This window comes from Schistocerca serialis, chromosome 10, assembly GCF_023864345.2.
Source record: "Schistocerca serialis cubense isolate TAMUIC-IGC-003099 chromosome 10, iqSchSeri2.2, whole genome shotgun sequence".
Lineage (NCBI taxonomy): Eukaryota > Metazoa > Arthropoda > Insecta > Orthoptera > Acrididae > Schistocerca > Schistocerca serialis.
The window spans coordinates 139,272,550-139,285,952 of NC_064647.1; the positions used below are offsets into that span (position 1 = coordinate 139,272,550).

Here is a 13,403-nt window from a genome sequence, read left to right on the forward strand (position 1 = left end):
CTGAGGGGAGGTCCGTTGTCATTAAATGATTTAAAGATGATGATGATAAAATTCAAAAACATGGGTGAGCTTCTTGTGGCACCTGGAAGAGGGAGGCATCCTGTCCCAGTGGAAGGCACTGACGAGATTGCTGCTGCTGTTACTGCCCACGCAACACGTGCCCTGGGTAACGCTAGTGCTAGTGCAGTGTCGCCAGAATCGTCCATCCCATGATAAACAGCATGGAAAATTTTGCAGCCTATTTTACACTTGTATCTGTACAAGATCCAGACAGTGCAGCAACTGAAATCTCATGAACCGTAACAACATTCTGAACTTGCTCTTTGGTTTCTGACATGATTTGAAGTTGATAACATGGCCAGACAATATTCTATTGAGTGACAAGGCACATTTTACACTTCAGTTTGCAGTGAATACACAGAACTGGCAAATTTGGGATACTATTAAACCATGTGCTTTGGACAAAGAATCACTTCACTAGCTGTATGTGACTGTCTAGTGGGGGTTCACAAGCACATTTATTCTTGATCTGTTCTTCTTTGAAAATAATACATCCACAGGGCATTCAGGGAGAACTGTCAATCACATTGTTTTACAGACACAGAATCTCATTGTTGCCTCCAGTGAACATACTGAACAAATTGTGTAAACACTGGTAAATAATAAAATCATCATTATGTCTTTCTGACTTGTTTGACCTTTTCTGCCCACATCCTGTTTCTAATCCATCACATATGCAAACATTTCATTACATCCTTCATGCATTCACAATGACATATTTGCACCTGGAACTATTTTTTTTTCCAAGTGTAAATCATATCAGAATACCTATCAAACTTTGTTGCCATACGATATTTACAGCCCAAACTGGTCCTCTATGAGAAGCTGCATTTTATTTATAACCACCCAGTATATTCCTGAGAAGTGCTGTGTCTCTTCACCTCTTCCCCTTTGCAGGCTTTGTTGACCAGAAGTGGGCAGTGGACTGCTGCTCAACTCTCTGTACACTTAGTCTTGTCCAGGGTGTGGACTTCGTGTATAGCTGCTAGTACAGGGTTCCCACTGAACTTAGCTGGCAGCTCTCATCCCTTTGATGAGAATGTCATGGAGCCTTATCTCATCCAGAGGCTTAATTTTTCCAGTGGTCCCAGGTGGTATGAATTGCAATGTTACACCCTTTTTTGGAGAGGTAGTTTGCTCTAAAGGAGTATGATTTTTCTACGCAGACCAAGGATCAATCAAAAGCAAGTTATTTTGACCAGCTACTGCCCAAAGGGGTGCTCATACTGTAACTGTGGTTCTCTTACACCCATTTTCCTGCTCTTGCTTGCTTTGATGTAAATATTCGCTACTGCCCTTGAAAGATCATAAACACGAGGAAGAATCATCCAGCACACTTTGATGTGTGTAATGTAGTAGGCCACTATCATGCACATTCGATAAATTGTATCAAGCATTCTTGAAACATGGGAACACCAGTTTTTGTACCAAATGCACTTTCTCCCCCTAAATATACTATACGGTCATACTGCTGTGCAATTTCTCGAAATGTGTTCATAATTGCTTTTTTTACTATGCTGTGGATGATCTTCCGCATATGTAATTATGTTTAGTACCCGCTCCTTGGACAATGATTGTCCTTCACGACATTTCACTGGAGACAGGACCTGTGGCTCCCCGTCTGACAAAAATGATTAACTACATGGCTTGACACCTGTTTCAATATCACTTTCACTTGCTAAGTATGTACCATCATCACTGTATTGCTAAAGTACATTGTCCACAAAGTCGAGAGTATATGACAACACATTCCACTAACTTATCTTGCAATAATGCTGATATTTCATCTGCCACTTCTTTTTCACTCTGCAATATTTCTTGGATTCCTTTCAGACAAAATGTCAACTTCAGCAGCAGCTGTTGTAGATATAATGCCATGTTTGCTTTGTTTATCTTTGCCATTGCTCTGCTCTGTATCAACACTACTAGCACTGCAGCACTGTTGTGAGTTACTGATTAATCAGTTCAACTATGTTACATAGGCTCATGTTATGCACACCATGTTCAACTACGTTACATAGGCTCATGTTATGCACGCTACTGGATACCTCCAGTCCCACCCCTGTTGCCATTAGGAGGCAATATTGTGGTTGCTCGGTAGACAATACGTGAGACTTCGAATTTCATAAACATCACTGGCCTTTTGTGCTCTCGCATTCAAGTGGTTTCTTGTGAGTATGCACACAGAGCACTTTTAAGTAGAATGAACACACAAAACTAATCTTAGAAAAGGCATACGCAAGATTGAGATTCATTGAAAGAATGCTCAGGAAGTATAGTTACACACAATGGACCTCGTTTACAAGACCCTGGTTCCAACGATACTTGGGTATTATGTCCAAGAAACCATGCTGCGTCCTCCCTAATAAGAAATCCTAAATATAGTTACAAATTCCATTTGATACACCCATACGATCACACTTTCATTAATACGTGTCGGTGTGGCAGAAGTCAATACGGTGTGGAGTCAATACGGTAAGGCAGAAAAATTGCACCCACCTGTTTGCTTTGATTCTTGACTTTCATGCAAGAGGAGTGCCACAAACCATCCAGAACAAGGGATGCAGGATGCTCAGAGCACGTCTTCTGGGAATCTACGACAAAGCTGTTGAAAATAGACATTTCCTATCTCGAGAATGTCTACTAACAAAGTTTCAAGGACTAGCTTTAAAGGAGGACTCTAAGAATATACTACATTCACCTACGTATTGCTCACAAAGGGATCGCGAGGATAAGATAACAATAATTACAGGATACACAGAAACATTCAAACAATTGTTCTTTCTGCACTCCATACATGAATGGCACGGCAAGAAACCCTAATAACTGGTACAATGTGATGCACCCTCTGCAGAGTGTAGATGTAGATGTAAAAGCTCTCCCACATATTGTTCAGCACACAACACTTTTTCTCTAAGAGTTGTCCCAGGCAACATTTGAACATCTATCAGATATTTGTATTCTTGCCCCCACCAATTTATGTGTTTTCCTACACCTGAAGAAATTATTGTACCATAAACATTATCAGTCATGGACAGATATAGATAGCTCATAACACACGGATTGTTTTTCCTAGCAGTAGACTTCTACCACACATTGAATCCAGTGTGTGAAGTTTCAACACAGATCGAAGGAACTGTAGCGTCTTTTCTCAAGTGACTATGTTTTCTTTTTGATAACTGTCACAAGCAAACATACATAAATACAGATACATAAATCTTTTATGTATCTGATACGTCCAAATTATCTTGCTTTGTGCGACATGCCATCCTGTCACAAGTGACGAGTTGAACTTGATGAACAAGCAACAAGCTGCAACTATCTGATAGCCTGCTATGACTTAATAGCTTTAGTGTAATAGCACCTACAAGACAATTCCTCCACAACAGTAGCACAAACTGAAGCTTCATCATGGAGTCAATACTCTTGAGATACATGTACTCACCTGCACTGCCTTGGTGATCTGCCTCACAAATCTCCCATAAACAATGGCAACACCAGCCAGAGGAGGTACAATTGCAAGGCCAACAAGTGCCAGCTGGGGTGACATGTAGAACTGTGGAAATAAATAAATAAAAATAAAAAAAAAACATTATAATTATTTCTATATGAAAATGGAAAGAAACAACTATTTCAAGAATAAGCCACCAATATACTGCAATTCACAGTTGTTCTAGAAAGAACCAATGACCATTTATGAAAGCTTTGGAAGGAACTAAATAAAACCAAGGACAAGTTAGCTATGTGGAAATTTAATGGAAACTGGGCTCTCAACAGAGTTGATCAAGGAATTAAATATAGGGGGGAGGTACCAACCTGTCCACACAGTTTCCCCAAGTCTCAGCCTGATGGTGATGTTTATCCCATACACTTCTCAAAAGCGTTTTCAAAACTGTCACCAAAATGCTGGAACAACACTGAAAGAACTGATTTTGCTCTAGACTAATTATAAGGGGATGCTGCTGAATGGGGAACAGACCATCAGAGGAATTTCCTCCTGGGATGACTTTCAAGCACAATTTAGGAGAAAGGACTGGTCATCCAGTACTGAGGAGTAGTTAACGTTGGAATTATTGGATGCAAAGCACTGTAACAATAGTTAGGGTAGTTACAAAAAACACATGGCGGGACATCTGACCAGGTAAAAATATTTAGACAAATCCATCGAGGAGAGTCATTTGATCGAGGTGCTGGTGAGAAGGGTATCTTACCACATAGGAAAAGATACATGATATAGGGGCTGGGTGACAGTAAATGATTTTTAACCTTTGTAGAAGGTTTAGATGCACTTAGCAAAGGAAGAGTAGATTGCTCACAGAGTGAGAACCGTACATCAGAAAATCAAGACGGAAACCATCACCCTTCAAGATTTCAACGAAAGAACAAGAGCGGATTTTGTGATGTTAAGCAGCTGAATTAATAATGCTGACATAATCAGTGGAGTAACCAGTCTCATACTTTTACATCCTCTCATACGAATAATCAAGGCAAATATGTTAAGGCACATCGGTCATTTTATAATCAACAGTTGGAAAACAATGTGCAGGAGCAGGGGCCAGTCTCCAGGACACAATAATGAAATTTCAGCCCCACATACCTAGAGATGATTTTAGGAGAGTAGGCCAGACACATTGATGACCACCAAACTCCCGAGTTAACTGTTACATTTCTTAGGCACTTTGTTTTATATGTAACATATTCATTTTCTTTATTCTATCCGGTTTGTCAAATTTTATGCATTCTTTGACTACCTTATGACAAGTTAATCTGCAGAAATAATGAGCACCTTAACATTGGATACACACATGCAAAAAAAGTAATTGTTGCTCTCACAGGCATACTCAACAAATGACGAGCATAAATATTGTGTCAAATGGAGAGCATTTCAGCATCTTAACTGAATCATTAACTTTTTTTTAAAAAAATCAACAGAGTAGTACGTTTACTAACAGTTGCGTAATTTATTATTATCTGTTACCAAGACCAAGAAACCAGTGGAACCCCTATGTATGAATCAAGCAGCAAGAAAACATTCACCATACACGGGTAGTGTACAGAAGCCTCCAGTGTGCGGCACATATAATGACTAAAAATTTATTAGCCGCATGGAGTTAGGCACAGAGGAATGGCACACAGGGACAGATTCTGAAGACAATAAGAGTGAGTCACTTTGAAAGAAGTGAGGAAGTAGTGGAGATAGAGCACTGAGCAGGAATGTGTACCCATGTATGTAATTTGGTATAACTGTTAAGGTTAGCATACCAAAAAGATCATGACGTCACCAAAATGAGGAGTGAAATAATATATATTAGGACACTATAAATGTGAGATTATGTATGATAGTACAGATACAAGCCTTCTGTGGGAGACAGTGCATGGTCGATGCCTACAGATCAATATGTTACGACTTACTCCAAAGTTGCGACACAAGGGGATCTGAGTTTTACAGTTCACTGACAGAAGCATGTAGTAAATAGATGATATGGATGCAGATGTCTGAGCTTTGCGAATTATTAATAACGCAGGACGTGATAGGCAGATAACATGATATGTAGAGCAATGAAAGGTTGCTAGGGTTAAAAGTTTGTGACTCTGTTGGTTTTATATTAATAATATGAAGAAGACAGTAGATGGCATAGAAATACGTGCGGTAATCCACGTTTGGTGATGCCTAATGAGGGCCTGATAAATGAGTCTACCTATTCTATAATAATGAACAGATTTATAAAAAGTTTATTTGGGGAAAGTTTATACTTTTAGTTAATAATTGGTCAAATTGGTTGGATTGATACATATTTTCTAGAGGAAGTTATTTTAATGCAAATAAAGAATTCCATATTTACCTACTTTACTTGAAGAAAAGATCAAGTAAGATGTAGAATCCATAAATTACCATTACCTGAGTTATTTGCCCATCCATAAATATTGATAAGTAAAGTTAAATGGAGAATGGTCTTCTTACTTAAATATAAGACTGGTAGACAAACTGATTCATGAACAGATTAATTTCTGAGGTGGTTTGTGCCAAGAATGGGCCCTTACACTACTTCCGTGAGTCAGGTATGTCTACAGAGTAATTGAAACAATATAAAAGTAGTTGTGTCTAGAGCATGCAACTATTACTTACACTCTGAACTTCCCTTTTTCCTGCAGACATGAAAGATACATCAGGACAATTAGATAATTGTGAGTGAAAGAATTCTAAGTCTGATATATTATGGAGAGTTTTTTTACACATAAATAAATGAAATAGTGCTTAACACAAATGCTATATATTAGTAGTTTCAATTTGTCTTCTTTTCAAAGTTAAAAGACAGAATATGTGGTGAAATTATTGTTTTTAGTTGATAATTCCACATAAAGAGTTTAGCCCGTATTAGCATGGTTTAATTAGTGAGATTCTACAATTGAGACATCTTCTGTCTATGGTGAGAGACATTTGGTGTACCCTATCACTTCACCTAAGTGATAGGATGCACCATGTTGTTAGTGGAGATGAATGAGGATCGTCAATCTAGAAAATGTTTTCTAATAGTCTGATCGATGGAACACACATACTGGGTGTGGGAATTCATTTCTATCTGTGCATGTTATCAAGTGTAAATTGGCGCAGTGTCTCTATCAGACAGGATAATGCGGGCAGCAGATCCACACATTTCAGCACTTGCTGATGTGGTGGTTTCTCCATGCAGCTGACCCTGCCTTGGAGTTACACCAGGCATCAGGGAGTAAGGACATTTGTGATACTCAACACTTACATCACGAGATGAAAAGAAGAAGTTAGTTAGTTTGCTATGATATGTCAAAACGGATGTACACAGTGCATGTAATGTCAAAAGTTGTATGGCAGACATAGACTGTATGAGGTTTTTCCAGGCTGTAAATGTTGGATGAATATACGCAGATAAAAATAGAAGTTCATTCTATCATTTCGTTTTGTATTCAGAAGAAAGAGCAGTTCTGCCCAGTTTCCAGCACAAGACCAACTGCTTGTAGAAAATGAAGTCAATGAAAAGAAGAGACGCCGTACAGAGGGATGATAAATTTATAAATTTCAGGATTATAAGGACAGACCAAATTATAACAGCACCTGAATCTGTCCACATCTGCTCAAAATTAGAGGGACACCTCTAAGGCTCTCATTCATGATGGGATTAACAGAGCATGACATTTAAGTGAATGAATGACTGAACGAATAAATAAATAAAAATATGCTAGAAAGACATACAACAGATAATTTAAAGCAGTTTATACCATCATAGAAACACCTGCAGTAGCCATAGCTGTGGAGCGCAGTCCATCTGACACATTGGAAGTGACTGCCTGGCTTACAACAGATGTGTCAGATGAGAGCCGGTTGATCAGCTCCCCTGTCTTGTTACGGTCGAAGAAGGCAACTTCCTGTTTCACTATCGAGCCAAACACCCGTTGCCGCAGAGCTTGCGTTATGCGGTACCCTGAGAAACAGAAATTTGAAAAAATATACATTATTTTATGGTGCCAGCACTTTCAAAAGCCTCAAAGGATTTTTCACTTGCAATGAATCTCTAACAGAATGACCTCCTCTGCGCAAACTGAGAAGGATTCTGAAAACATCAATAGTGTGAAACCTAACTTACACTTTTACCACAAGACCTCCTACAAGTCACGGATTGAGGTAATTAGGTATGGGTATCATTTCTGAACTTGTGAAAAAGCATTTAACTTGGTACCACACCAACATTTATTAAAAAAGCACAGTTATATGGAGAACCAAACAATATTTGTGACTGGTCTGTAGCATTCAAGATGTGAAGAACTTACATTTGTCAAGAGGGGGGGGGGAAGGGGGGGGGGGGCGGAGAGAGAGAGAGAGAGAGAGAGAGAGAGAGAGAGAGAGAGAGAAAACTGAAAACAGCACTTTCTATCAGAGAATGAAATTGTGCAAGGAGACAAAAAAGAATACTAAAATGTATATCTTTAGAAAGGCAACTAAAATATTCTTCATAAACAGTGCATGGGCCTTAGAGGACTCAAGCAATGGTTAGTAATGGAAGGGAACAATTACAACATCCTGTCATTCTGCAATATGTCATCACAATGTAATGCTTTCAGAAGAAAATCTTGTACCAAGATATACAGCACATGATAGTAATGCTTAGTCATTCTCCTGAGCTCAATGTCTCATTCATCATGGGAGCATGCTGTCCAGTTTTTCAGGTGAACTGAAGAAACATGAAGATGTTCATGAGACATAATTGCATGTTTACAAGATGGGAGTCAGTTTTCCAGACAGATTGGAGGCAGTGCAAGGAGCATAAGAGTCTGTTCATGGTCTAGGACTCACCATTGGTTGCCCTGTGTGTGTGTGTGTGTGTGTGTGTGTGTGTGTGTGTGTGTGTGTGTGTGTGAGGGGGGGGGGGTGCATTAGTGATGCAGTGTGAAACTACTTCCTTTTTTTATGACATAATTTATCTGGTACAAACTGTTTCTAAATCAAAGAACATTATACAAATAGGAACTTACCCAATATGGCAGTGCAGTCGTTAAGACCCTGACCTCATATTCCGGAGGATGGAGTTTGCTCTGTCTGACCATCGAATTTAGGTTTGCCACAGTTTTCCTAAAGTACTTCATGCAAATGCCAGAGTGGTTCCCTCAGCAAGGCCATGGCCAACTGCCTGTCCTACCCCCATAAAAGCACACTTATATAATCTGTGTGTATGTATATTTTGGGCTATTTATTTTCACTGTATTATGATAACAATCCTATATCATTGAGAGATGATCCTTGGGTGAATAAATAGATCAAATCAGTATGTTAGCACGGATGGGGTTCATCAACACAAGTAGAAGTAACTTCAGGCATGCCCCAAAGAAGTGTTGATCTTGTATACTAATGACCTAACAGACAGTATCAATCGTAGCCTCAGACGTTTTGGGGATGATGCAGTCAGTCGTAACAAAGTACTACATGAAAAATTGTCCACACTAATGTCCATTACTTCATAACAAGAAAAAATGTAGTATCCTGTGAGTACATCATCAATGAATCACAGGTGGAATTAGTTAGCTCATATATATACATCATACACAATGTGCATGTAGCAATCTGTAAGGATATGAAATGGAATGATTACAAAGGCTATGTTGTAGGTGAAGCAGGTAAAAGATTCTGGTTCATTGACAGGATACTGTAAAAATGCTGTCAGTCTACAAAGGATAGGATTTAATGTCCCATCAATGACGACGCTGTCAGAGACAGAGCACAAGCGCAGTTTTGCGAAGGACAGGAAAGGAAACTGGCAGTGCCCTTTCAAAGAAACCATCCCAGAATTTGCTTGGGGCGATTTAAGGAAATCAAGGAAAACCTAAATCTGGATGGTGATTGGAGCCGTTGTCCCCCCAAATGTGAGTTGTGTGTGCTAACCACTGCAGCCCTTCACCCAGTGACTGATTGCTTACAAATCAATTGTGTGTCCCATCTTACAATACTGTTGCAGCGTGTGGGACTCATACAAAATACAATTAATGGCAATAGTGAATGTATACAGAGAAGGGGAGCACAAAAAGTTTATTGGATGTGAACGTTACGATTAACCAGCATTTACATCCCTGAGTCCTAATATTCCAATAAATTATAAAATGAGTGGCTGATAAGATACTTATTTTATTTTCGTTTTGAATATTTTGAGATTTCCAATTTCTTGCATGATATCTGCTGGCAACCTGTCAGACTTTTGCACCACAAATATCTTTTTGAACTGTAGACAGGCACACGTATTCTACATGGAAATAATTTTTAATAGTATTGTGGTTGTGGATTTCACAATTCATACTAAATTCCCTGTTATTATTAACTACAGATACCATTAAGGAGTAAACATTATGGCACGTGAGTATAAGATGCACTATGTCCCAGCAGTGGGTCCTGCAGAACAATCATTTATCAACTTTGTGTAACATTCTTAAAGTCTTTTCATGAGACATTGTCCAAGGATATTATGCACTAAGACACTGTTGAGTAAAAATATGTTGTGATCAACACAGTGGGAGAGATTTCTAAGTGAAATGTGACAGAAGTGAGTGTTTCAATTAATTAATCCACATGCCAGTGCCAAATCCATTTCTTATCCATATGGATTCCTTGGTATTTCACACATGCAGCTTCATCTACTGAACGCTATCAGTCTCTATTTCTAACATCTGTAAGCCAGTTTTATGTATTTAGAATTTGGTAATACAAGTCTTTGAAACTGCCACTCCCATTTCCCTACAAGCCTCAAGCTTCTGTCTTGGCTTTTGCTCAATGTCCAAAACCCATCCCACGCCCTACTAAGTATGCACCTGTGGTCTGTGTTAAAATGGTTGCAGTTTATTCTAGTTTCTGCCACTTCTTTTATAACAGAACCCCAATATGATGATATTTGAGAAAAAACTCTCATATTTTCAAATTGTATTTAACGCTCATTTTTAGGCAACATTCAGCCACTCCTGACTTCTCAAGTTCCCTTTGTTTAATATGTCGTAAATACTTCACACAATGCTCAGCAACAGTTGTGAATAGCTTGACCTATGTAAAAGCTACAACATTCACAAAGGACACCATACATATCAGTAACTCTAAGAATAATGTTGTCTTTAACAGAGCGTAACATATCTCATATCTTGGAGGTGGGCCGAAAGGTCCTATGTTGTTAGTCATTGCTCCACAGTATGGAAGGAGAGAAACTGGCTTGGCCTCTTCTGATGATTCATGAGGCATCTTTCACTGGTGACACCTGAAGGCTTTTGCTATTTCTCCCTTGCACTTCAGATGCTAAAAATTCAGACTCTAGATGGTCATCATCAAAAGTTCTCTCTTCCTGTGTACTACTCAGGACTGCTTTCTTGTGTGCAGGGCGACAAAAACTAGTGACATTCAACTACAGGTCAACCTGCGTAGATTTCCTATACATTGGGTGACCAATTTCTGCTCAGCTAAATCGTTAAAGAATGGAAGCTTGCCATCCCTCTCGAACCGGACAGTGAATTTAATTCTGGGACAGACACTGTTCATGTAATCGATGATCTGCTGCCATACGTTTTCACAATGAGGCCATATCAAGAATGTGTCATCAACGTACCATAGGGTGGTATTACACTATCATATTTCTTTGACAAAGAAACTGATCAAATATTCGTCATATTTCTTCAACACAGATCTTTGACGTGGTGCTAAAAAGGGGTATTACACTGTCACCATATTTTTCGTCAAATTTCAAGATGGCAGGCGACAACTTGTTATTATGCGCAGCAGTTGCTAGTACCACAATTGCATTGTGTGTGTATTTGGAAGAAAGCAGTGGAAAAAAAGGAAACGTACTTGCATGAAGCAACATGCACTACGTCAAGATAATAAAAGCATTCAGCAAAATTTGTTCCGAGAGCTGAAAGTGGAGGAAGTCAAGTCTTAATATAAAAATTATTTAGAAATGGATGGGAGTGTATTTGCTCAGTAAAGTGGCTTCTCATATTACAAAACAGAATACTGTCTTGAGACATGCTATACGTGCAAAAGACAGGCAAACTGTGACACTGCGATTTCTTGATACATGAGAGCTACTCTAGTTTACAACACAGCACCCGAATACCACACTGCACATTAACCAAAATAAATCCAGAAACATGTGAAGCAATTTATGAAGCACTGAACATAAATGAATGTTAAGTCCACTATATGGGCAATAAGAACTATTTTTAATTTTGGATAATTTAATTAATGGAATTAGTGTTCCAACAACCACAAAATAAATAAAAAGTATGAAACAGATGAAGAGCTTTCTAACTTGTGGCATCTAGAGTTCAAATATTGACAAAACAGAATGGAAAGCTATGAAAGAATTTTTTATTTTAGAGTGTGGCCACATCTTCTATTCTGGCTTGCTGAAAAGCTGCCTGGATGTTTCCAGATGTAGAGGTGGATAGCTGTAGCTGTGATTGTGAACACGAAGACGCCTGCAGCATATTCCACCTGCCCATCAACACACAATTAATAGCTTGCACTGTGTCCCTTGCTCACCACCCACCCTAGTCAAAGCATGTTTATTAAAAAAAGAAAAAAGTGTCAAAGAAACAAACCAACTTTGAAGCCTTGTTTACAAACACACTACAGAGACATCAAATAGCTGCAGTGATGCCAGTGCTCTGCTCGAAGCAGTTACATTTCACATTGCAGTGAACAGAAGATGAACAACTTTTATGATCAAATCTATGGCGAGGCCCAAGATTTGATCATATTTATTTTAAAACGGGTGAGATGTGACAAGGTTCCCTATTACACCATCAAATTTCTTTTACATAAATATTTGACATATCAACTTTGACAAAGAAATATGATAGTGTAACACCTGTCACAGGAAACAAGAGGAATGCACCTTACAGAGTTCAGGGCTCTGTTCCTCAAAGTGCTCCATGTGAAAGTTCATTATGCCTGGAGACAGCAGGGATTCCATAGCTGCGCCATCTGTCATCTCATAATATTGGTTGTAGTACAGAAACTATGTGGTCGTTAAGGCATGACAGAACAGCTTGACAATCTTAGGTGGAAACTGTTGGGCCGAAAGATCCAGCATGTCTTGTACTGACACCTTGTAAAAAGTGACACAACACCCACACTAACCATTATATCATTTTGGCCTAACTTTATTTTTCTGAGGTTCTCAACAAATGAGTGTGAGTTAACAATGTGATGTTTGTAGTGTCCCCTCAAAGATGTTTTCCAAATCTGTAGGTGGATGAACTGTTGTACACCATAATGGGATTCTGTTATGAAAGAGGTGGCTGAAATTGGAACAAACAGCAACAATTTTAAGAGAGGCCAGGGGTACACATTTAGTAGGGCATGGGGGCGGGCTTTGGACTTCGAGCGAAAGCAAAGATGGATCCTTGACACTTGTAGGGGTGCTGGGGCAGCAGTTTCAAATGCGGCTCCAGACTCTCACACTATCTGATGTCACCCGGTCCCACAGTGAGACGGAGCTGCTAGGAGATGCCCATTTGCCTTCCATGCATGAGCCACTCCACCCTTCTTTGGAAGGTTCCAGTCGCTGCCACTGCATCTGCATAAGTAGAGCACCATGTTAGCCCCAGCAGTCAGTGATTTTAGCTCCTGGTGATGGTGATGGAGACAGTTATCGAAAGCTGGAATTTTTTTTCTGCAAATAAACTGAGAAGATTTTACTGAAGCACGCCACTGAGAAAGACTCCGAGGATACATACAGGTTAAGCTACTTGGTATGAACCAATGGTAAGCATAGCTCCTGGCTGTTTCTGGCATTGATTTGTTTGGGTCCTTTACCAGTATACATGTTTCATTATAAATA

At 39.2% G+C, this 13,403-nt stretch overlaps 1 protein-coding gene across 1 annotated transcript in view; it reads right to left on the reverse strand.

Annotated features, from left to right (window-relative positions):
- LOC126424535 (ATP-binding cassette sub-family B member 10, mitochondrial-like) overlaps positions 1-13,403 on the reverse strand; it is a 123,649-nt gene that overhangs the window by 81,016 nt on the left and 29,230 nt on the right. Inside the window, exons 3-4 of the mRNA XM_050087273.1 lie at positions 7,315-7,517; positions 3,506-3,616 (exon numbers count right to left, since the gene is read on the reverse strand). Of these exons, the coding sequence (XP_049943230.1) occupies positions 3,506-3,616; positions 7,315-7,517 (314 nt within the window). The remainder of the gene's footprint in view (positions 1-3,505; positions 3,617-7,314; positions 7,518-13,403) is intronic.